The sequence below is a fragment of the Sinohyriopsis cumingii genome, chromosome 14 (genome assembly GCF_028554795.1).
Source record: "Sinohyriopsis cumingii isolate HCF-2022 chromosome 14, ASM2855479v2, whole genome shotgun sequence".
Taxonomy (NCBI): Eukaryota; Metazoa; Mollusca; class Bivalvia; order Unionida; family Unionidae; genus Sinohyriopsis; species Sinohyriopsis cumingii.
The window spans coordinates 47,311,578-47,337,205 of record NC_142974.1 but is presented as its reverse complement, the minus strand read 5'-3'; the positions used below and the strand labels follow the sequence as shown (position 1 = coordinate 47,337,205).

General features: G+C 33.3%; 1 protein-coding gene across 1 annotated transcript in view; it reads left to right on the top strand.

The window, feature by feature from the left end:
• Window positions 1-24,676: 24,676 nt before the first annotated feature.
• The window catches only part of LOC149783712 (protein ABHD13-like), a 32,782-nt gene continuing 31,830 nt past the window's right edge, over window positions 24,677-25,628 (top strand). The window contains exon 1 of the mRNA XM_089931953.1: window positions 24,677-25,052. Within this exon, the coding sequence (XP_089788079.1) occupies window positions 24,836-25,052 (217 nt within the window). The 5' untranslated portion in view covers window positions 24,677-24,835. The remainder of the gene's footprint in view (window positions 25,053-25,628) is intronic.

Sequence of the window (25,628 nt, the reverse complement as noted above, 5' to 3'; positions counted from 1 at the left end):
GGCACCCGTTATCCCGGACTAATCGGCGTGTTCCGGTATGAATTTTTCCGAAACAGGGTTCGAACTTTAGTTATTTTATCAATATGTTACGATCTTCATTAGAAAACGGCATGAAATAGGTCCAGCTCCTCTTTTTTATCACGAAAATATACAAATGAATGAAAAAAACAACTGACATTTACAACCGTCAGCAAAGTAGTTAAGCTTTTAGCTAGTCCGATAAATCACCCCCACCCCCTCAAAAAAAAAAATCTGTTCATTTTGATGGACGATATGTCGGTCTGATGTCACCTGGTCATTAAAATGTGTAAACATGCATACACTTTAGAAACATACCGGTAATTGGTAGCAGTCATGTCTCATATCTTTTGCGAAATTTAAAATTTCCACAGGAGAGAGGGTTGTGTAATCAATCAGTATCATCACGGGTGAGGGCCTTATTTTTCGGCTTACATTTTAGTGTGACTCTTATTAAAGTAATACATATATACGAACGAACCAATTCAATCATCTTTCATTTCATTCTACACGATAAATTGATTATTTATTGTATTATATTGATGTGTTCTAAGATGATTTGCTTCATGACCCGAGCTTCAAGTGAGTGTTTTAGGACCCCATTTCGGGCGCGAGAAGTTATCGCGTGATTAGTGACTTAAGGGTCCCCAATTCCCAGGACTACTGTCAAAATTGTCAAGAGCTATTATTTTATAAAATACAAATAAAATCTTTATTAAAGTTAAATGTGTGTCTAATTTCAGAAGGCCAGGTTTTTCTTATATTTCACGGTCCTTTGTAGATACGACAATAAGAAACATGGGACCCCAGTTTCAGAGATATCTGTCAAAGACCCCACTTTGAAGTTAAAACGTGTGTGTGTGTGTGTGTGTGTGTGTGTGTGCGCTAATACACAAAAAAAAATTCGCTTCTCTTATTTCAGTTCGTATTTTTCTATGTCATTCATATATGTACTCTTCCCACGACCTGGCATGTATATAATGAATGCATTACTTTTGCCACATGGAATATAATATTTAACATATTGTGAACTTCGTTATCTTCTGTCTCGATTTCCAAAATATAACTCTTAGAATGAAGGTGTTAGTTTCCTTATAACTCTTGAAATGAAGGTGTTAGTTTCCTTCGGTAGGTTATCTCCCTTAGACCGTTGATCGGGCATGAGCTACGTATTGGAAAATGATAAATCGCTACATTATCACTAAAATGGTATTTGGATTTTGTTATTTATTTATTTTTATTTTACAGTTAGTAATTCTGTAAAATGCTTTCTCAGAATAAACCGTGCTTCTGCTCATATTTTGTCAGCTGTGATGAAATTGTATAAATTATTCATAGTTTTACCATTCTCCCTAATTACATTGCTTCATAATGTATACAAGCCAAAAAGTAAACCAAAATTATCCTTTTCGTAAAATTGAAAACGGGTGCATTTCTTGTTTGATGTATGAGAGAATAATGGTGTATATGTATATTTACCTGTTTTGTTTAGTGTCAGCTGTATGCGTGGACATGGTCTGTTTGTAATACATTTGAACCTTTCCTTCGAAATTCTTTTACGCTGTATTTTCTTACAACACTATCAACATTTTCTCACTTGCTACACCTGTATTATGAGGTATATTACCTGGTTTGAAGTAAACGTTTCTACTATTAAGACACTCTTTTGATTTCTAACTTTACAAAGTTCAAGCGCGGTAGATACTAAGCATTCTTATATTTATAATCAACTTTATTAATATTATTTATTTGCATAAAGAGGGGATAGTATCGGTTGGCAGTCTAGCCAAACTCATCTTAAGCATTATATTTCAGACCCCTAAATTCATCACATTATCATGCGACAAGTGATATATACGATGATGAGTGTGTGATCTGCTTTAAACACTCCCGTATTGATGACTCGAGGTGTAAACAAATAAGAACAATTTTGAATGTATTATCTTTGCACCAGTAATTGATTTACATAACGGCCATAAGCGGATATTCAGTGCATGCAAATCTGAACAGCAGGCACGTAAAAAAACAATTACACAAGACAAACTATTATCTCGGCATGTATAGAGGTATCTGAACCTCAAACAATGAATGTTATAACGGTTTAGTTTGTATTGTACTTTATTTCTCTTTCACATTTTCATACAACCACCACCACCCAAACCCAGACACTATTGACCCTTTATTTGTTAAGGACACATTATGTAAACAACTGGATCAAAATTTGGCAGTGTCAGACCTTTGTATGCATAGCATGCACATTTATTCAAGATGACAGTGTCAGACCTTTGTATGCATATCATGCACATTGTGACAGTGTCAGACCTTTGTATGCATACCATGCACATTTATTCAAGATGCACACTTAAAATAAAACTACATTGGTAAACCGATTATTCAGCAATCAACTATATTCACAGAAATACGTCACAGTGGTAGATATGTGAACTTTGACTTCTGGTCTGACATTCGTGTATTTTCTTGTACAGTCGATTTATTTTACTTGCTTGGAGACTGTTGTAAGAGCCTGTATTTTATTTCATGCTGAGAAAAAAAATTCACCTGTTGGTGCACGTATTTTACAGCGAGAGGCTCTAAACACGGAACATTTACTTTTCAAAGCTGAAAATAATTTTGCATTGTAGATCTATAAGGCCATCCCGATCCCTTGGGCCCCAAAACTCCTGACCGTTCGTATTGTCTTTAACATCTATTTTGATATCCACTGAAAAGGCAGCCATGTGGAAACTCTCTTTTGTCAGTCCTCAAAAGTGTCGGATTCACTTTATCTAACTGTGTCTCTATCTATCTACTATCCAACATGATATGCGTCTATACGATACAATATTTTTGATTTTTGTTTCTTTTGTTAGGGGTGTTTTTGCGTGGGGGGTCTTGTTGAGGGTGCTCTTTTTCCATTTATTATGAAGTACAAGGGCTCATAATTGAAACCTCTCTCTAATAACAACACTCTGTCAAGGTTCCCGTATACGGACATAAATGGACAGTGTAAATTAGTTCTAGAATTTAATTACAATGGCATCCTTTCCCAGGCTTTTAGACTGACAACTATATGGAAATAGCGTTAGCCGAAAACTGAACCAGTTTTCACAGTGCTTCGACCGCTGACAAAATGAGTGCCAATTACGTAGCTTCTATGCAATGATCGCAAAACAATGCAATTTTGAAAGTATTTATTTCTTTCCTTCTGGTGTCTCCTAAAGCATCCTTCGCGTCAAAATGATATGTTTGGTTTCTTTAAGGATATTGAATGAATCAAGCCAGACATATGTATATTAAATGTATATTAAATGAGCGAAGCAAAATCCGAATCATGGATAAAATAAATGTGCAAGGCGTTAAAATATTTATACATTAGAATTTTTAACACTGATGAGTTGGCATCAGCAGTGTCTGATACGAAAGATAGAAAATAACCTGAAACGAATCATTTAGACACAAAAGCAACGTGAGGAAAATTATAGAGGATTTTCATTCAGACGAATCTTATACATAGACCTGTCCCACTCTCGAAGACTGAAGACACACACACGCAGCAAACACACAGATAAAAAGATGGACAAATTGATAGAAAATCTGATGGATAATAGCATGGAGATGCTCACGAAAATAAAAAATTGATTAAAATTAGGCACAACACCAAAATATATCTATTTCATTCCTATATAAGGAATGTTAAACATCGGCTATTATTTTCTGTCAAGAAAAGCCTTTCTCGGCATGAACTCACTGGTGTTTATAAATGATGATGTAGTGGTATGGGTTTCATTTTTTGCAGTTACTACTAGTGATCTTAATTAGGAATGTTGATTAAGATTAATTTAAATAGGTATGCCTGCTTCAGGCATATATTTTGCAATCTCTCGTTAGTTACGCTTTTTTCGACACTTTGCGCGTTTTCATTTACATTCTGTGAATTAATTTAGATATCAACAGTGTAGATAGACGTAGAAATGCAGTGCATAATCGGTGAAGATTATTTCTAATAAAGCATTTTCATTAATATATTTATGAATATATAATTCCTTTGATAATACGTGGAAAGTGATGTGTGTGTGTGTGTGTCAGAGGGAGGGGGGCGTTTAATACATTAAGTACCTAATTGTTTTGAGTAACATCCAATCTGAATATGACTGCAATGAGTACACCACTGCATGGTGAAGTGGTGTTTTCTCAGCTACTGGACGCATTATGCCGTTGTAATAGCCATCCTATTCAATGCCAATCGTTTGCATTTGCTTTTTGTTTTTGTTTTGTTGCTGCTGTTGCTCTTTTATTCGCGTGTGTGTGTGTGTGTGTGTGTGTGTTAAATCGCAAGAAATTAGCTTATATTATTTCAGTTCATATATTTCTGTATCTTATCTATATTTATTCTTGACACGACCAGGCATGTTATAATGAATGTATTACCTTTTTCTGCCTCAGAGCATTTATCACTTATCATACTGCACACTCCATCGTTCATTGATAGGGTTTAATCTCCAAAATACAGATCCTGGTGTCAAAGTATTGGTTTGATTTGGTAGGTTATCTCCCCTAGACCATTTATTTCCGAATGGACTGCGTGTCGCATAGTAATAAATCAGAACATTAAGACAAAACGTATTTTGTTATTTATATTTTTTCAGTCGGTAATTGTGTGTAATGTTGTCACAGAATAAATGGTGTTTGTGTTCATATTTTGTCAGCTGTGATGAACTTGTATATTTTATTCGTAGTTATTAATGTATATTATATTTATGTAGATATTGTTCATGTCTGTGTGTGTGTGTGTGTGTGTGTGTGTGTGTGTGATTTGGATTTTTAACGTATCTTTTCAAAAATTTCAGTTATATCGCTACATGGCATCATGTCCCACCCATTTACATTATCCTGACACCAGGTCGACCAGTTCAAATACTAACCTCTTAATGCTAAACGCATAGCTAGGCAACTGTTAGTACCATTTTTTTAAGTCTTTAGTATGACTCAGCCGGGGTTCATTTGTAAATCTCATTATGTATAAATATTACCATTTTTATGGGGGTTTTTTTTCTTTCTTGCATGTCTTGGTTTTAATGACTTTTCCAGCCTCTCTCCTACCTTTTCTCCCCTCCCTTTTCTCCCCTCCCTTTTCGGCCCCTTTATTTCCGTTCAACGGCTTGCCTATCCCAAAAAGTTACAACATCGCAGCAGTTCCCACATCTTTTCAGAATTTAAACAATAACACAGTACTAGACCAATATGTTAATTCTACTATATGGAAAAATAGTAGTCATCTCAGTCATAAAAGGTGCATCCCATGTATGTTTCGCTTTTTCCCCACTATAAAACATTATCTAGCAAGAACCATAGAAAACCCAGAAACATTAAAACTCGAACCAGACAGAAACATTAAAACTCGAACCAGACAGAAACATTAAAACTCGAACCAGACAGAAACATTAAAACTCGAACCAGAACTTTGGTTACTCAGTCGTTCAAGTATGTTCTGCTTAATCATAATGTCTGAATGGTAGCATTAGCAGGTTTCTATAGCAACAGTCAATAGCTAGCAGCTTAATTATTTGTTATATTGCGTATTAACATAGTTTTTCTAAAATAACATTTGTTCTTAATTGGTACCTTTACCGAATTTTAAAAAAAAAAATAGCAATTTTTTTTCTGTTTTCGTTGCTGGTCCGACGTCAAATTTAATTAACTTGTAGAAGACGTGCTAGCTTAACCGTACTTTTATCATATGAATAATCTTACACTCTACTATTATAATATGTATATGATGAAGGACCTATATGCATGTAGATATGTCTGGAACAAATAACTTAAGCGCAAAACTTCAATTATTTAGCAGCCCTTGCTTTAGTCTATATAAAAAAATTGGTTTGAATAAACACGTTTTAATGTTAAAAGTCCTTGATAGTTAGAAACCATATCTTAGGGCCCTGTTATAAAGTTTTCGATATTTCAAAACGGCATATTATACCAGTCTTTGTTTGGAACAAATATGAGACACATCTGAGCTAAACCTCTGCTATTATGTTCTTTTAATAAACACCGATCCCGGCAAGCAATACTTAGAAATGATGAAGTAATGTATCATTGTCCACTCACAAGCAGTGACCTTAATAAGATAATTGCAAACTATACATTTTTCGTACGATCTTCACAATATAGACATGTCGGTATCACACATATCATTTGCTCGCTCAAGTAAGTGTCTCTATTTTTATCACTTTAAGCGCTTTCGTTTCTATTTCAAAAAGTAATTTAGCTCATCGACATTCTGGATAGATGTAGAAATGCTGTGTATAATTTGTGAACTTTATTTTCTTTTATATATTTTGCATATATAATTCCTTAGATGATACGGGCATGCTTTTTTTGAGGGGTGGGGGAGGTCTTTTCAGCATATTAATTTCCTTGGTATTTTGAGTCAACCTGAATATAACTGCACAGAGTACACCACTGGAAGATGGAATTGTGTATTCTAGATGCATTGTGTCATTGTAATTAATTAATGTCAATAATGTTCATTAGTTTCTTCCTTTGCTTTTTTGCAGTATTTTTATGTTGTTCTTGTGTTTTTCTCTCTGTGTGCACCTGTGTATGACATCGCAACAAATTCGCTTTTCTTATTTCAGCCCATATCTTTCTATGTCTTTCCGGTACGTACTCTTCCCACGAACAAGCATGAAGAGAATGAATTTATTACTTATTTCTGTCACATATAATGAACATTTGTCATAACGCACATTCCGTAGTTGCTTTGAATTGCCTAATCTAAAAAAAAACTCTTTTGTTTACTTATAATACAAGGCAAAATAATGACATCCTCGGCGATATGCTGTCATGTCGCAATTTCAAAGTATGTTTAAAATCCATACAACAAATAGCAGCCTTCCCAATGCACCAGTTCTATGAAGATGTATTCTGGTATAAATGTTGTTTTACAAAAATTGTGCTAAGATGCCGTTATAGTCTAGTACGAACATCCTAGAATGTTTGGATCTAAAGTATCGGTCTTTTTATATCGTTAGTCAGAGATCACACTGCACCGAGTAGCGATATTGATTGTACTTTTTTTTTTTTGGGTGGGGGAGGCTTTTTCTTATGAAAAGGTATTCCAAATGAAGCTGCGTTTGGGCGATATTCGTCTACCAGTAAATCGTTTTTCTTTCTAAAACAGATCGAGAACAGGATTGTAACAACATATAAAATTCGTTGAGTCTACTATTATTGCTAACGCAACTTCCCAAAACCAAGAACAACAAGTAATAATAATAATAATAATAAACAATCTTCTACTGTCGTATATATGTTAATGATGTGACGATCATGCTAATTCTGTTGTACCTCATGACGAGTCCTTACAAACGCTTGAGGCCTTTCAATATTTCCGAAAATCAACAAGCTTTTGATAACACGGTATTTTTGTATAAGTTCGACACAAGATAATTCGAAAGACCGAAGAGAAGAAAAAGTGTTTAAGTACCTTGTAGACGCAACATTCCACTGCCACAGAGAACGCATGGTAATATGGGGAGGGGGGAAGATTACAACAGAGACTGAAACCATGCCTCGTGACATCTGCAATAAAAAGATGTTTTTGTTGTTGTTGCTGTAGGGTTTAATTTCTCAGCAATACAAAGGTGTAGCGAATCTAAAGATGGCTTGCACAACATGTAAAAGGAAGCAACTAAATCATGATATGAGAATGTCGACATTGTGGTTTAAGTAAGTAAAGATCGTTTATCTGATATATCACTCTAATGCTTATAGGTTCAGTTTCATTCAACTAATTCGTAGATAAATGTGTGGCTCTACCAAAAGGTTATTTATTTTACGAACACAAAAAGAAAAGTTCGCCACTGTCTCTTATTCATCTAAGATTTAATTTATTTTCTCTTATACGCTTGACAGTGGGAAACGATTGAGATATAATTAATATCATTGCAAATACTTGTTTGATAGCAATCCAGTACTTCAGATTGAAGGAAGGAAGCGTTCACTCTAAAACAACAGAACGTTTATACCTACCCAGGTTTAGTTTCTAAATTATAGCAAGTTAGAATCTCCACAGAGTCCGAATTAAAAAGTATCTAACCTGCATGACAAACTCATTTATTCGTAGTTATAAACATTATGTTATTATTGTCAAGCATTTTCTTGTAGATTCCAGGGATACAGGAATAGCAACTATATCGGCAGAGAGAAAGTGATGTCCTATGAGTCAATATGACTACTTAAATGGTAGGTGCGTATATATATATGGACGATCACATATCAATCAAACTACATAATATATATATATATATATATTTATATTCAGCCCCAATCCGGACACAAAATTTTAGAAAAAATTGACTTTTCATGTATTAAGGCACAACTGATAGAACTCTTATCATAACTTCAGTTAAAAGACTAACTAACTAACTAACTATATATATATATATATATATATATATATATATATATATATATATATATATATATATATATATATATATATATATATATATATATATATATAGTTATGAGTCTATGCTCTTAAAATAGTAACATAAAATAGTGAAACATTTAACAGATAATTTATTTTCCTAGAATCAAAAGTGAACAAATAAGAAAAAATAACTTACAGTATTGCGAATTAAATTTGATCCAAATTGTAATCCAAGAATTAGAAAACACAAGTCCTAGCAATTACAGTTTTTAAGATAATCACAGTTCAAATTCCGATAAAAATCTCAGATGGAAGGCGATGACGTAGGCAATAGTCAGTATTATGCTGATGTGTCAACGGTCTCTTGTTGAATCACATAAAATATTTTTGCAGTTTTCGAATTCTGTATAGATTTTGGATAATGACCTTGTCCAAGAATTAATTTAAAGCACTAGTATTTCCTGGGGAAACAATCACTTGAAATTCAATTATTTGAAAAATTAAAAATTCAGCCCCAATCTGGACACACCATAAAACAACTTGACTTTTCAAGTATCAAGGCACGACTAATATAATTCTTATCATAACATCAGTAATAAGACTAACTAAAACGCAAAACACATACCCGGATGGGGGTCAAGAGTTTATACTTCTGAAAAAAAGAAGTCTGTTTACGAATTAACACGTGCCTCACGTCACGTAGTCAAGGTTTGACCTTGGCTCAACTAAATGATTCTCACTCTGAGAAAGATTTTTTTTTTAAAAAGTTGTTTTCCAAAACTGTCACTGATTGAAAGGTCAGGAACTAGATACAATGTTTCCATTATTAGGTATTTACATCAATGAAATAAACCAAAAATATCAATCCAGTCCAACAGAACTAAACATAATTGTGAGAAAATAATCAAGTCCAGTAAATAATATTAAATTAAAATAGCATGTGATGGAAGAAAAACACTTCAATCTAACAAACAAACAATTAAATTAAATATACATCATATTCATGTATGATATATAAATCCCGATATATATATATATATATATATATATATATATATATATATATATATATATATATATATATATATATATCCTCGTGTTAGCATCTCTCTCTCTCTCTCTCTCTCCGTATCATGTTTATTATTTGTTTTAAGCACCTGAATAGCAGATTAAACATTTTGAAACTGAGAGGTATAATCGAATAGATAGATAGATAGATAGATAGATAGATAGATAGATAGATAGATAGATAGGTAGGTAGGTAGGTAGGTAGGTAGGTAGATAGATAGATAGATAGATAGATAGATAGGTAGGTAGATAGATAGATAGGTAGGTAGATAGATAGATAGGTAGATAGGTAGATAGATAGATAGATAGGTAGGTAGATAGATAGATAGATAGATAGATAGGTAGATAGATAGATAGATAGGTAGATAGATAGATAGATAGATAGATAGATAGAAAAGAATAATCGGATAGATAGATAGATTATCTGATAGATTGATACCGAAAGAGAAAAAAAAAGCGACAGAATGACAAACAGATATTATACTTTGCATACAGATAAATGATACATTTGCAAATATTCTAAATGTATATGTTCGCATCAATAGTAAATGAAATGACTTGCGTACTTGTTAAAGAAGTATGGCATTAAATTACACATATATATATGATCATCCTTGGGTCACAGAGTTCATTCAGTTGTCATAGCGGACCAATGTAGATACCACACATTTACAAAATTAAGATTTACATTTCAAACTAAATTCTATCATCAAATATATATGAGTGAAATTAGTGTTACCATTTCCATACCTAATATATCATGTTTTTTTAGTAACGTCCTCCAAACCCATATCAACTCTACTTTATATATCTCTATCATTTCTTCTCTATAATTAGAACAGTTCGTCTTTCAAAAGACTGATGTTATAGCACAATAAACAGCTACTTTTCAAAGCTTAAAGGCGTTTCCATGGTAATGTTCACCTATCTTCAAAATACGTCTACTTGAAGGACAGCAATGGGTGCAAATGAATTTCATGAGCTCAGTCAGTTTATCTCCGACAGACGTCTGCAAACACATGGAATTTATTCCGTTACATACCTAATTGACACTGCAGCTGATCCAATCACCAGTTTGCAACACCACTGAACATCATGTCAGCAAAACTGTTGGTGACACCCATTATCCTAATTAACTGCTTCACCCCAGACACTTACAATTAACTATCTTTTTAGATTATCTACATGATGACTTTAAACTTAGTTTGCATATATATATATATATATATATATATATATATATATATATATATATATATATATATATATATATATATATTCTGAGACATTATTGGGATTAATCAAATATTTGCCTAGAGATTTTTCGAATAAAATGCAAACTGTTCAGGTAAGATCTTTTGAGTTGCTGGTCTGTTTCTGGATAGAATTTCGAAATGAATGTCAAGACTTCCTGGTGATACACATTGGGGACAGATCAAAAGTTTGCCAATTAGAGTTATTTGGAAATCAATCCAAAGATTGATTTGTAAGAGTGTTTTGGAAACAGGCAAGAGATTTAGTGACTAGACATAACTGTGATTTAAAAGAAGTTCTTGAATCAAACGGAATCCCAAGACTTCTTAAAGAGAAAGATACTTGTTCAAATTCATTTGATAAATACAATATATTACTTTGACTACATGCCTGCAGATCGAGACATTCTGTAAAGTCACCATTTATTTGATTTGAAAAGTTGTCAGGTATGATATCCATCATTGCAGGATGCGCTTGGATCTTCTAAAGAAGCAACTTACCTTACGACGTACTACCAAGGACCTGAAATAGGTAATTTCAGCAGTTAAGTGTGAAATAACCCTACATAGGAGATACATAAAGATATATTCTACACTGGAGGAAATGGACATTATAGCTTTCTAAAGTAGTATATTCGCCCTTTTTCACGTGACCCTTTTGACCTATGCTGCGGACGCCCATGTAAACCAAGCAAATGAGCTTAGAATTAGCGACGGGATCCAAGCTAGAACCAGGCACATTTCTAAATATAGATCGGTGTTCTATCTATCCGGGTCTGTGTACTCGATAGGTTCCCACTGTTCCATCCATTAGTGAGTCAGTAACAAAGTTTGCTTAAGTCTGACTTTTAACCATATGAGGCACTGATATTGTATACAGGAGGACCTATATGTCCAATGAATAGTTTTCTAGTTAAATGAATGGGTCTGATAAGAGTAAACTAATTATGATTTCCACGATTTTATTCACTATTAATCAGCAATGTCTTTCAAAATTTAAGGCTTACCATATTTTCATTTGTTCTTGAATAACTGTACGTGTGTATATAACCTGAGATAATTTTTTCATTGATATCTTTGTATTTTTCCAAGAATAAAAATCTATACATGTATATTGAAACACTTAGTAGTATACAACATCATAATTATGGATGGCAATTATGGAAAAATATATATGGACGGTAATTTTGGAAAACAGATAGAACATATCATTTACCTAGATAAGGCTTCTACGAAAAATAATTATGGACAGTAATTTCCATAATTACCGTTCATAATTATTTTTCCATGATTACTTTTCCATAATTATTTTTCCATGATAATTTTTCCATAATTTTTTTCCATGATTAATATATGCCTCTGGTCACAACATATCTGTCCCCGGACGACGAAAAAAAATAATAAATTTACGCGGAAATGAATCACCGCATAAAATTGCTAAATCATATCATATTGGTCTGAACAGAATATATAAAATCTGAGAAAGATCACATAAAAACAAACGATTTCCGCTGGTGTTGCTGGAACTATTAAGGGCAAGAATCTTACTGATAAAATTAATAAAATCATTGAAGATAATAGAAACGAATAAAACAAAATCAAAATCAATGACGAGTTACACAACAAATTATGTGCTGAAAATAAAAAGACTGAAGAAGAAATAAATATCAACAAAGTTAAACATTCCGAATTAGTTAAAACACTAGATGATTATAATAATGATTTTACAAGAAGAAAAAAAATTACGTTACGAATTACGTGACGAAATTGGAAATCTCAACATTGAATTGTGTAGCCTTTAGGTCAAACATGGCGATTTAACTAAGGCCCACGATATGAATAAATAAACGTAAAACAGAATCATCTAACATTGATGCAGAAAATCATAAATTACACGAGAATATTAAAACTGCACAAGGTAAACTTGAGAACAATATACTTTCTCTCTCTCTCTCTCTCTCTCTCTCTCTCTCTCTCTCTCTCTCTCTATATATATATATATATATATATATATATATATATATATATATATATATATATATATATATATATATATATATGACTTACTGAAAAATCTACCGAGAATATTGCTGAAATAATTAATAATAGCATTATAAGAAAATAAATTATGTTTTGGAATTATCTGAGCATATAACATCAAGTACATCATGTTTTTCATTATCATCTTGTTTTTTAGAATCATCGCTTTTTTTAGAATCACGTATCTTTTTTAGTCTGAATCCAGATAATTGTCTTTTATCTCGTTCACTATATTCCTATGATAATACTTCCTTAGCGCGCCCAATTACACTAATAAGAGGAATTAATTTTTGAATACTGTTGCGTAACACACAAAGAGATAAATTTCCTACGGCATTTTCAAGTGTTTTAATAAAACGATATTCACTGCTCAACTAATCTTTGTTAAAACATCTTCCCATTTCTATCTTTTCATATTCATCCATGATGTATTCGACATCAAATACATTAATATTTTCTATTTCTGCTGATAATTCCGTAGATTCTAATTTTTTAATCTCGTCAATAATATCGTCAAAATATTTTGGTCCATTATAATAAATTCTAATCTTTAATTATTATAGTAATCAGACAATAAAATGATACCTATGTGTTATATGTTTTTGAAAATGCTAAATTAGTCTTACCACTACCACAAAATGCTGCTGAATTTGGTTTAATATTAAAATTTAGCAACTGCGTATGTTGAGTGAAATTTAATTTCATTTATATCAACAACAGCAACAACTGGTTTATTAGATATTTTAGGTCTACCAATTATACCAGATTAAATAAATTATTATCCAATGGATTTGAATTAATATGATCAATTACAAGATTTTTCTCAATTAATCCATTAACACTCATAAATAAATATATGAGAATAATATATCCTTTTGGTAATCGTGAGATATAAATAACCAGTATTAGTAACATAATAACCGATTTGTTGATTTTTTATATACAATTTCTAATAATTCCATCTCGAGATGCTTCATATTCCTTGATTATCGGATGTTTTACAAACTCATTCTCTATCATCGGGGCCCCGAGTGGCCAAGTGGTCTAAAGCGCTCTCCGTTACGGATCACTACCACCTCATCTCTCTCTGCGTGGGTTAGAGTCTCGGATTCGGCTAATGTGGGTATGTGAGAAAGCTTGCCAGTAGCTTCTCGTGGGTCGGTGGTTCTTTCATGGGTTTTCTATGGTTCTTCCTCCACTAATACTGGTCGCCATGTATAGCCTATCGTGTGCTGCAAAATGGCGTTAAACCCTACAAAACAACAACTTTCTCTATTATCACGGTAATAAAAACCTTAAAATATATTTTCGTCAACTAACAACCTGTTGAAGATTATTTATGTAATCATGAGCACTGATAAACTCACCGTTATTTTTACTTTTATAATATCATGATAATTCACGATATTTTTTGCCTCCACATGCTAAACATAATTCAGTTTTTCCTCATACTCCATGTTGACAGTTTATACAACGAATATGACCTTTACATCCACGTTTTATATATTGTTTATGAGATGAACAATATTCACTTATACAACTACGATTACAAAATTCAGTAGAGCCAATTATTAACCATTTACATTTATCTCTCTGCTTGGTCATTATAATGATAAGAAAAAATAATAATCGAACTATTCACTTAAATAAAATATGGGTGATTTTTTTTGTTTACACCAGAAAATAATCCTTGTAACAAATATGATCGTGATAAATAATTTATGATCCACAAGATTTTTGTCTGATGAAAAATTAACTAAAGCCATTCGCGATGCTAAGAAAGAATTTTTGATGATGGTGCAGTTTAGACATGGACAACATTTAAAATCATCGACGAAGATAAAAAAAAGGAATCGATGCCACAATGAAAGATACTTTCTCCACGAAGATTATTCATCATCTTGATGATCAAACTTATTTTTTCAGAATAAAATTTATTGTGTATGTACATACCGAACAAGGTGAGACTTGGATTATTCATGACAAGCGTTGTCCTGTACATGTTCTTGAAAATGTTGTTAAGTTGAATAAAAATTCCAAACCCGGAATGCTGACTAGTACTGACGAACCGTATTATGAACGAGCGTATCCTGTGACCACGGTTAGTTATGCGTTATATCCGTTGAACGATAAACCCAATGTTGGTGATCTTGCACCGATGAAATTCTCAAGGTTAAATTGTGTAGCTGAACGAGTAGCAGAACATGTTGCTGCTTCAACACGTGGAAATGGTCTAACAGATAAGAGAAGTAAAATATTTAATGAGTGGGGAGAAATAGTTAAAAGATACGGGGCATCTATCAATGATGTTGCCAAGTTAGAAAAAAAAACTAAAAGTTTCCAATAATCGTATCAACAGTAACAGGAGAAATTTTACATGATTCGAAACATTATATAAACAAGGAGCCCTGATAAATATTATTGATCATAATGCACATGCGTGGACTAACGCAGTAACAATATTTCCACGGAATCGAACTGCTAAATTATACCACGGAGATATATTTCATTTTATAAACGAAATGAGTTAGAACGATCCTGTAACAGTATGGTTATTTCAGAATTCCGATGATGGAAATTATGATCAGTTTGTACGACCTAACGGAGAAATTTACCGAATCTCTTCATGAAGAAATGAAGAATATTGCATCGAAATATACTAATGATGCTGAACAATTGCTTGATAATTGTTTTACAATTCCGTCAGTTGTAGCTCATTTTGTTGGAAATAAAAAAATCATGGAAACCAACTCGATTTGATTTTCTTGATGACATAATATTGAGTTGTGTCGAATACGGACATGGTGGATTGTGGAATACTAATACAGTCACATAAATGTTATTTCCATTGATATGGTTGCATGTTATCCCGGAGTTCTCTTGGAGTGGGTGAATGTTTAAAGTATTTTAAACGATTTGGATACCCCACATATGAGATGACCAGAGTATCAATAAACGGACCACTAACTGATTTTGACCTTACTATATTTGCTTATATTGAGTCATTCGAGTTTGCTGAAAATCTTCATCCGATTTGTTATGTTTGGTTTGGCAAACATTTTTCAAGAAAGATGTGGGCACCAATAGTATTGTTACGATACATGCCTGATGAAAAAGGATAATTATCGTTGGCTGTCAGCGAGGCAATTATATCATATCGAAAACAGACCAAAGTTTTGTTACCACAACCAAATAAGTTTGATATAAAAAATATCAGAGAAAATTTTCCTGATCTTGACGAGAATGAAATTACTAAAATTTGTAATAGATGAAAGTATCGCAAAAGATCTTGGCAGAAAATAATTGGTAAATTTACCCATGGAGGATCATATGATCATAAACGACATTGTACGAGATTAATCATAGACGATGCTGAGTTAGAATTTATAATTAAAGATATAATGAATAAAAATACGTTTGTAAATCGAAGTAATGTTAATTTATCAGACGGAACTAAATTAGGTACAGTTGTGAGTTATATGGATGGTGAATCACCGCAATTTACTCATCTAAAATCTTCAATGCTCGCGTATGTTTCAATAAATTTATTATCGATGGTAAACTGATTTTTTAAATCCGCTGTCAGAGTCGTTACAGATTCATTTTACATTGATAAAAAAATCAGAATTGTTAGAAAAATTGAATATCGGTACTGATAGATTATGGGGTGGATAGAGAATAAAAAAGGAAAATATACTCGATTATTCTAAATCCGGCGACGTTGAAGTCAAAGATATTTATTACAAAAATAATCAAATATCACAATTATCGTCAGCGGTATATGTGTATGATCCTGTAGCTAGACATAAAACAGTTTATCTTAATGGACCAGGTCGTTCTGGTAAAACAACTCGTGTAATTGAATTATTTCGTCAGAGCTTGAGTAATTATGTTGATATGATTGTTTTAACTCCAACACATAGACTTGCAGGAGGATTACTAGAACGAGGAGTACTTATCACAGCGTTTTTTGATGGAAATGTGATACATCGAATTCTGATCGAACGGGCTAGAAACATATTCCACGAATTATCGTCTGGGATGAAATATGTACGGTTTCGTTCGAAATACTACAAATATTTCTTGATTGGCTGTTATTGAAGAATACAGCTGTGATGATGTGTGGTGATCATGGTCAACCACCACCTGTATTTTGATCATCTTCACATGAATGGTTGAAGAAGTTTGTTGATTATTATGAGCCCATAAATGATGATCATAGAGCACTTGAGCCAGAATTAAGAGAGTTAAAAGAATTAATCAGACTACAATCAAATAACATTCAGTGTGAAATAATGCGTGTAATGATTCCAGAAGTATCTATTGACAATTTTTGGAATTTGTGAAGACCAACTGATTTAATAGTTGCAAGTAGAAAATAGTGCGTGATACACTACAACAAAATTATTTCAGTTACACCAAGAAAAATTTCCACAATTACTTGTACCATTGTGTTATCGACCAACAGATACACGACGTCAAAACACTGAAGTTGATAAACCAGGATCATCAGAACGACAAAATCTTGGGGGCCCAGAGTGGCCGAGTGGTCTAAAGCGCTCTCCGTTACGGATCACTGCCATCTCATCTCTGCCTGCGTGGGTTCGAGTCTCGGATTCGGCTAATGTGCGTATGTGAGAAAGCTTGCCAGTAGCTTCTCGTGGATCGGTGGTTCTTTCCAGGGTTTTCCCGGGTTCTTCCTCCACCGTTAATACTGGCCGCCATGTATAACCTATAGTGTGCTGAAAAATGGCGTTAAACCCTACAACAACTACAACTACAACTACAAAATCTTGTGTTAAATGATGTTATCGCGGTTGATGTTAATGTTGTTGAGAGCACACTGAGCGCAGACAGATCTCCTTGGACTCTAGGATATGCAATGACGATTCATTCATCTCAGGATATAACTATTTCTGATACGCGAGTTTGGATTGTCGATGATCACATCGAATGGTCAAACTTAGTTTATCTTGCAGTGTCTCATGTCAGAAAAATATCTCAGTTGCGAAGAATTATTCCTGCAGAAGAAATAACCGTCAATGATAATTCCGTCAACGATGATATTATAAGAAGAAAATTAATCAATTATAAAAAATATGACAAAAAATAAATACAACTTTGATCTTGATGTTGAATTTATCATGACGCTAAAATAATAACAGAATAATCATTGTGCGATCTGTAACACAATAATGTTTTGGAATGATGTTCTTAGTAATCCAAATCAATTTACAGTAGATAGAAAAGATAATAATCTTGGTCATACACGTGAAAATGTGATGTTGACCTGTCTTGAATGTAATCGTAGAGATGCTGGTTTACAAAAGTAAATGCAGTGGTAATTCTGTATCTTCAGGAATTACTTGTAATTGTTAACGTACAAATCAACGTTGAGGAGCAGTTGAATCTAATCTGTATATTGCAGGTCTACCTGTAGATGAAACCACGTTAGAAATGTTATGTGTAGTAATTCTCCAAATAGGATTAGTTACTCTTTTTTAAACCTTTTTCAAGTTCACCAGGTTCATATAAATATCTTACAGTAACATTATCTAATGTTTGTTATTTTGTAACTTCATGTTGTTGTACTGGTACATATCTTTTCATGATAGCATTGATGGGTTTCATAGCAGTTGTTCGAGTAATTTCATTATTTATTGCAGATATCACACTTGGTAATCTTGCAACCCATTCACGAGATCTTGTATCTTGAATTATTTCCTTTGCATATTGATATCAAAACAACCGCTTAGCAAGTGTTCGATTAAATCGGTCAACAATTTCCTGATCACGATGAATTGCAGTATGCCTTTGTCGTATTTTAACATTATGTTGCTTCATCAATGATGATACTGCACCAAGAAATTCTTTGCCAGGATCAACCTGTAATAGTTTTGGCCACTGTAGACCACCACCTGTGGTCCAGGTCCACGTTGATAAATTCGTTCAAACGCAGAAGCAACTTCAATTGATGCTTTAGTTGATAATGCACCATCAACGACAGTTAACTCGTATTTGTATGTGCGCTGGCGTCTACGTATTTTGACAGTATCGTGTGGTAAAAATAAAATATCTGCCTGATGAACTTCATTTGGCACAATGACATCAAAATGTGCGTACTCGATTCGTTTAGGCGGTGGTAGATAAATTTGCCATATTGCTTGTCGTGCTAACCATTCTGCAGCAACAGAACGTGTAACATATGCTGCTTCAGCGAGTTTATTACTTGCTGCTTTACCTTTCCAATATCCTCTTGGACTATAATAAATCGATTCCATTAAAATAATCAGATGTTAAAATAATCAGATGATTAATTACCAGCTCGAGAAACTCCGTTTTCCAATACTAATTTACTTTTCATTGCAGATTTTACCAACCAATTAGCGAGTGATTCTTTGAAAGATTTTTTAATGGAATTTAATGCATGAGTTAATTTCACATCTGCAATATGTCGCTGTCTGAATGATAATAATAGGTCCATCTGGAAGTGGTAAGACACAATTATTACTTAATTTGATAATGAGGTGGTTGAAATGGGATAAGTTATATGTAGTTGCACCATCTGTAGATTATCAAGGATGCAACAATGTACTTAAGAACTTTAATGAAAGTGCAAAATTGTCAAACGAGGAATATATTGAACTTATTACTAATATTGATGAAGCACCGTCTGTTGATGATCTTGATGGGTTTGTTAATAATCCAGTTGTGTACGACGACGAAATGCTGGACAAACAATCAAATCCAGCTATAACATTTTCCCGAGGTAGGCATAAAAACACAGACGTGATTTATGTTACTCAACGGTATATACAAATACCTAAAGTGGATTGAGACAACTGTAATATTCTTGTTGTGTTTAACGGAGTTGATACACATACATTGAGAAATATTCATCAGACCTGGTGTTCCGGGGACATGGATATAATTAAATTTAAAAATTTCTTTTCACGTGCGCAATGTACCCCACACGGATTTATAACAATAAATTTATATGATCCTCGATCACGATATCGTATAGGTCTTGATAAAAATTTAGGATGATAATGATTTAATTATTTTGTGAGTAGCAGCAGAAGGAGCGAACCGACATCATTGATGCGTGCATAGTGAAAACATTTATACATATTTGTTATATAAAAAAACAATAACAAAAATGTAACAGGTAAATCTAACCTAAGGAAAAAATCTTAATTAGTTAGAGGCTTTGGTTTGGCTTTATTAACCTTATGTTTTATTTTTTGTAAGAAGCCTTAATTTCAAAATGGAACGCCCTATAAAAAGGTCGGTTCGCCCCTTCTGCTGCTAAAGCAAAGATATTACATACATACATGTGTGACTTTAACCATTAGCGCTTATTCGAGGTTCATTCAACAAAAAATTTAAATTAACACATATTAAATTCTTACCATGGTTTCAATTTTAAAAAGTGGGGTAAAGTTAACATAGTATCAAGTGCTTCCCTTTAATATAATTTGGGCAAATTACAGTGAAGATACCTTTCGACTTGCCTTGTTAATCTAAATTGATATTGAACGATATCAATGAGCATATACACTACTGAGGTGTAGTTGAATCGGGAATATTATCTATGTTGTCTTAAATAAACAGTCAAATATTAATCCTAGAAACAGAATAGGAGCCCATATAATCGTTGTTTGAAAGGAATGCAATGTAGACATTACTAAAATTAATTTCCATGTTTTTATTCATGTTCATTCTACGAATTTGATTGAATGCTGTATGTACCAAAGACGAATGGAAAATAGGACATTGGTAATACGTTGTACCCTATCCCAATACAACATGTAATGCAAAATAGAACAATCTTTATTGTCATTATTCCGGTACAACTTCATCTGAGGTCAAGTTTAGACATACGAGTTGATGGATGGGTGGAAGTTTGATACCCACACACGCAGATAATATCGTTAGTGTCAGCAATAGTAGTTATACTACGATTGGCTTCGTCTGAAACAAAATCTAAATAACAACCTTTTGATTCACGTTTATGCATATTTTACACAAAACCGTCCCTTTAGCAAATTTGATGTCAATCCTACGAATGATACTTTGAATGTATGCCCTGAATATACGAAAGTGGCACAACGGAAGCAATGTGTGTGTGTGTGTGTGTGTGTGTGTGTGTGTGTGTGTGTGTGTGTAATTTGGATTTTTTACATAGATTTTAACAATTTCCTAGTCATATCGCTACGATGCCTGCCACGTGACAGTTTATAGTGATGTCTCGCACTGGGGCATCATACCACAGACATGTAGCATCGTCTCCCACCCAGTCACATTATCCTCACAAGAGGCCAGCCACTTCTAACACTAATCTCTTAATGATGAGCGCCAAGCAAGGCAGCTGCTAGCTCCATACTTATATTTTTCTGGTATGACTCGGCTGAGGTTTGAACCCGCAACCTCCCGCACCTGAGGTAGACGCTCTAACCCTTAGAACATTGAAGCGGCCCGACGCAATTAGTACTACGAAAACTTACCCCGAATTAGTAGAATTGAAATCATGAGAAGAATTCAAGCTATGTTAATGTAACATCTTTGTTAGAATGATTCTCTAAAAAAAACGCTGACGATAATAGCCACACATGTATGTATGCATGCATGTATGTATGTATGTATGTATGTATGTATGTATGTATGTATGTATGTATGTATGTGTTAAGATCGTATTATAAGAGGATAATAACTATAACTTTCTAGCTCAGATGTTGTACATACGTGACTCAAACTCACCTTACTACAACCAGGTCTACATTGGAATGTCAAAGTTGGAATCGTGAACACTAAACGGAACCTGGAATCTTTTCAGGCCATGACAGTAAAGTTATTGATATCCTGGTGATGTCATTAATAAACTGGAAAAGCTTACGGGGATGGTCTAACATCCGTCTGTGGTCCGTCCGCACAAGTTCATTATTATTACTCCTCCTACATCACTGTGAAGAATGCCACGAACCTTTACACACATACTCATCATATGGTCGTGTTACTCAAAATAACATTGGCGCTAATCTGACACTCATTATCTTCACAAGACCACCTCATTTTAAAATCTTGTGCGTGAGGAATATCAGAGTTGGTTACAAAACCCGGCAGTTAGAATGAAGAAATTGTCGAATCCTGAATTCCTGAAAATTCCTTTCGAAACTAGAGGGTCAGTCCCTTGGATGGATTCTTACTGAGTTAAGCTGTTGTTCTCTAGCGTATTTACACGGAGATAGGAACAATATGCACGTTTGCATTTATGCTTTCACTTATGCAAAGTACATAGATGTGTAGGTAGGACGTAAAATGTTAGTTGGGCCTTGTTTTTAATGTTTATATTCTCTAAGGATGATTAGACTAAATTCTTTACAGTGATGATATTGTGTGCAATAGACATTGTAACATTAATTTGGATTTTGTCAACTGCTGCTGCTTACTAATCTCTACGTGTATCAAATCATCCATAAAATAAATTATCACCCATCATAGATCCTTATCTTCGTGATTTTCTGTACGTATGTGTGCATTAATGAATAATAGTCTTTATTTCCAGGTTTGTGGAAGAGTTCAAACTGTATTAAGAATGTGGCAGCCGACATATACATGCAAATAACTTTACATTATGAAACTTATGTGTACATAAACGAATAATAAATGTAAATGTGCCTATGGGAGTGGATTGTTTCTTGTGGGCACGTTGATAATATTGTTCTATTTTTAATAGTTAGTTAACGAGCTACATAATGTAATACATCTTCAAAAAGAACCCTCGTTCTTACTCAGAAAATATATCACCATCCCTTTTTATCTCATACTTTATGACTTTGTTAAATCATTCATGCAAATACATATTGAAATCTCAGTATATAGGTTAAAGATCAACGACAAAGAAATATAAAACGCTTAAACATACATATAACACATATATCCAGACCCCTATGTATGTATGTATGTATGTATGTATGTATGCATGCATGCATGTATGCATGCATGTATGACTGTATGGATGGATGGATGTATCTACGGAAGGTAGGTAGGTAGGATGACATATAGGTACATATAGGTACATGGTAGTTATCGAATGATGCATGTAAATACCTTTAAAAGTAAGTCCATATGTATATAGACACTCATTATCTGAGAGTATATATATATATATATATATATATATATATATATATATATATATATATATATATATATATATATGTGTGTGTGTGTGTGTGTGTGTGTGTGTGAATATGAGGGAGTCTCAACAAAAAAATATAATGATATGGGGATATTATTTCGTTTGAACAATTTGTTATCTTGCTTACACAAGATATATAAATATTTTTGGCAATATCCAGCCACCGTACCCTCAAGCAAGCCCCAAAATTAGGGATAGTTTCTATTGAAGATAATGCCACACCCCAGCTGAGTAGCCCTCTGCTATCCACACACACCACACCTTCTAGCGCTGCCTGTTATTGACTACTTCATACATTAATTATTGACTATTTGAAATAAGAACTGATGCTTCAAAACATTCTCTTTCATATTGAATTATGTATTTATTATGCAAGAAATTGATCAAATGATTGTCTCTGCGCACATTTAAGTTCTTTTTTTTTCTTCTAGTGAACAGAGCCAACTTAAAAGTATAAAACCAATATGAAATATACACCAGCTTGAAATTAAAAACATAGCTGAGTAACCGTAGCAAAGGTGGAGAAGAAGAAAAGAACTTCGATTGGGAAAGCCTACAATTTGATTTCTAATGACCGTCAGATTTCGATTGACAAAATAAAAATATTCTACAAAAATGTTATTACTCTGTACGAAGCTTGAATCCATTACTTCAGATGATATATACGATACTGAGTTAGTTAGAGGAGCTAGAAGATGATGTTGAAGTGTTAGAAACAAACCTGAGAGATAACGAATTGATGAGCGGTGAAAAAGCATTTAAAGAGAACATAGGAAGATTTTAAACCGACGTCATTGTCAACATATATCAACATCATTTTAAGAATTTTCCTTGCCATTAAAGATGTTGGTTCAAGTCCTAAATCAATTAGCTCAATAGTTTCATCTTCGATATGATGTGAAATGTTAAACTAAGTTAATGTACTACATGAGTCAAATTAAATGCAGCCGTAAAGACCTCTATCTCGCACAAATGAGGCTGGTTTCATACTATAATATGTAAGCTGTTAAACAATTTTTTGTATTATAAGACTGGAAATTCAAATAAATTAACTTTTGAAGAATTTATGAACCCAATTATACCTGTTTTTATTGCTTAATAATGAAAGTTTTGGTGTATCCCCATCCACCCCTGCATCCCAAAAAGGTGGGGGTCTAGAGCTCAGATATTATCATGGAATGGGTAAATACGCAAATAATACGACTTTTATTTTATATCCACTGAATTGTAAAATCTATTTAGATAACATGATTTTCATGCATTGTAATCTAAATTTTAAAGGGTGGATGGGTTATTATCTTTTATTAAAGGAACATATTTGTGCTATTATTATTGTTATGTATGTCCGAGTGTTCAAGCAAACAGTAAAATAGCTCTAATAAGTCAATGTTTTTCATCATGTAATTCCTAATCAGTATAAAATTTGCCCGTTGTGTTATCACAGTATTTTAAGCTGCATAAGGATAATTTTTCATATGTAACATTTTCATATATAAATAAAGATTATGAAAATATTGAGAATGAAATTGAATAAGTCTGCTGACTCGGATAAACTCTACAAGGAAAGAGTTAAGTTTACACCGATACCATCATTCTGTATATCTTTCTGTTTATCCTTCAGAATCGTTAAAGCAACCAATGTTCAGAATGAACCGACACTTTTCACCATGGTGGAACATATCTGATAACTTTCATTTTGCAACCAGTGTATCTTAACATGTGTAGCAAATTTAACCAAAATAAAAACAGATCATTGTACGTAACATCTATAGTAGGTTAAAAAATTAATGGCAGGATTCTTGTTAGTGAAATTCTGGAATGACAGCACCAAAATTAAATTTAAAAGTTGACATTGATCCAGACATGGCACGATCTAGTGGCACGCTCCGTACGCTGGAACTTATTTACAGAATTTTGCTAGCAATATTTTTAAGATTTTGGAAGCTTTGTATGTCTGCTACGCTGATCTTGCTACTGATTTATTGGACACAGGGAGGAATCGTAGCTTTAGTGTGCTTCATCCTAGCTATTTTGGGTAAGAAATACAAATCGGGTTTAGGGTGAGGAACACTGAAGTGTATGTCGACACACAGGTGCTCGACGCCAGTTTAATGTTGAAAAAAAAAAAAAAAAAATCTGAAGGAAAAAAATCATAGTGACAAAAATATTTCAGATTACCCCCATGACCCTTTCTGATATAGGACCCAGTATATCATACTATATAAGAGAGAAGGTAAGTAACTTTTCGTTCCACCCATGACCCTCGATTTACTTCTGCTATTTTCGTCTTTAAAGGCACACGACCTCTATGGCTTGTTTTATTCCTGAGATATTTTCTATTCATCAGGTCAGCAATATTGTCCCAGCAGGCAAAATTCGCGAAATAAGCACGTTTTGGAGCCAGTAACCTCAGTTTGGTGCAATGCAGAAAAGTAAATGATAGCAGCCATGAATAGGAAGGGTTTGATTTTTCTGGCAAGATGTAAACATAATTGTTGATTTTTCTGGCAAGATATATGAATAATTGATGATTTCTCTGGAAAGATATAAACATAATTGTTGATTTCTCTGGCAAGATATAAACATAATTGTTGATTTTTCTGGCAAGATA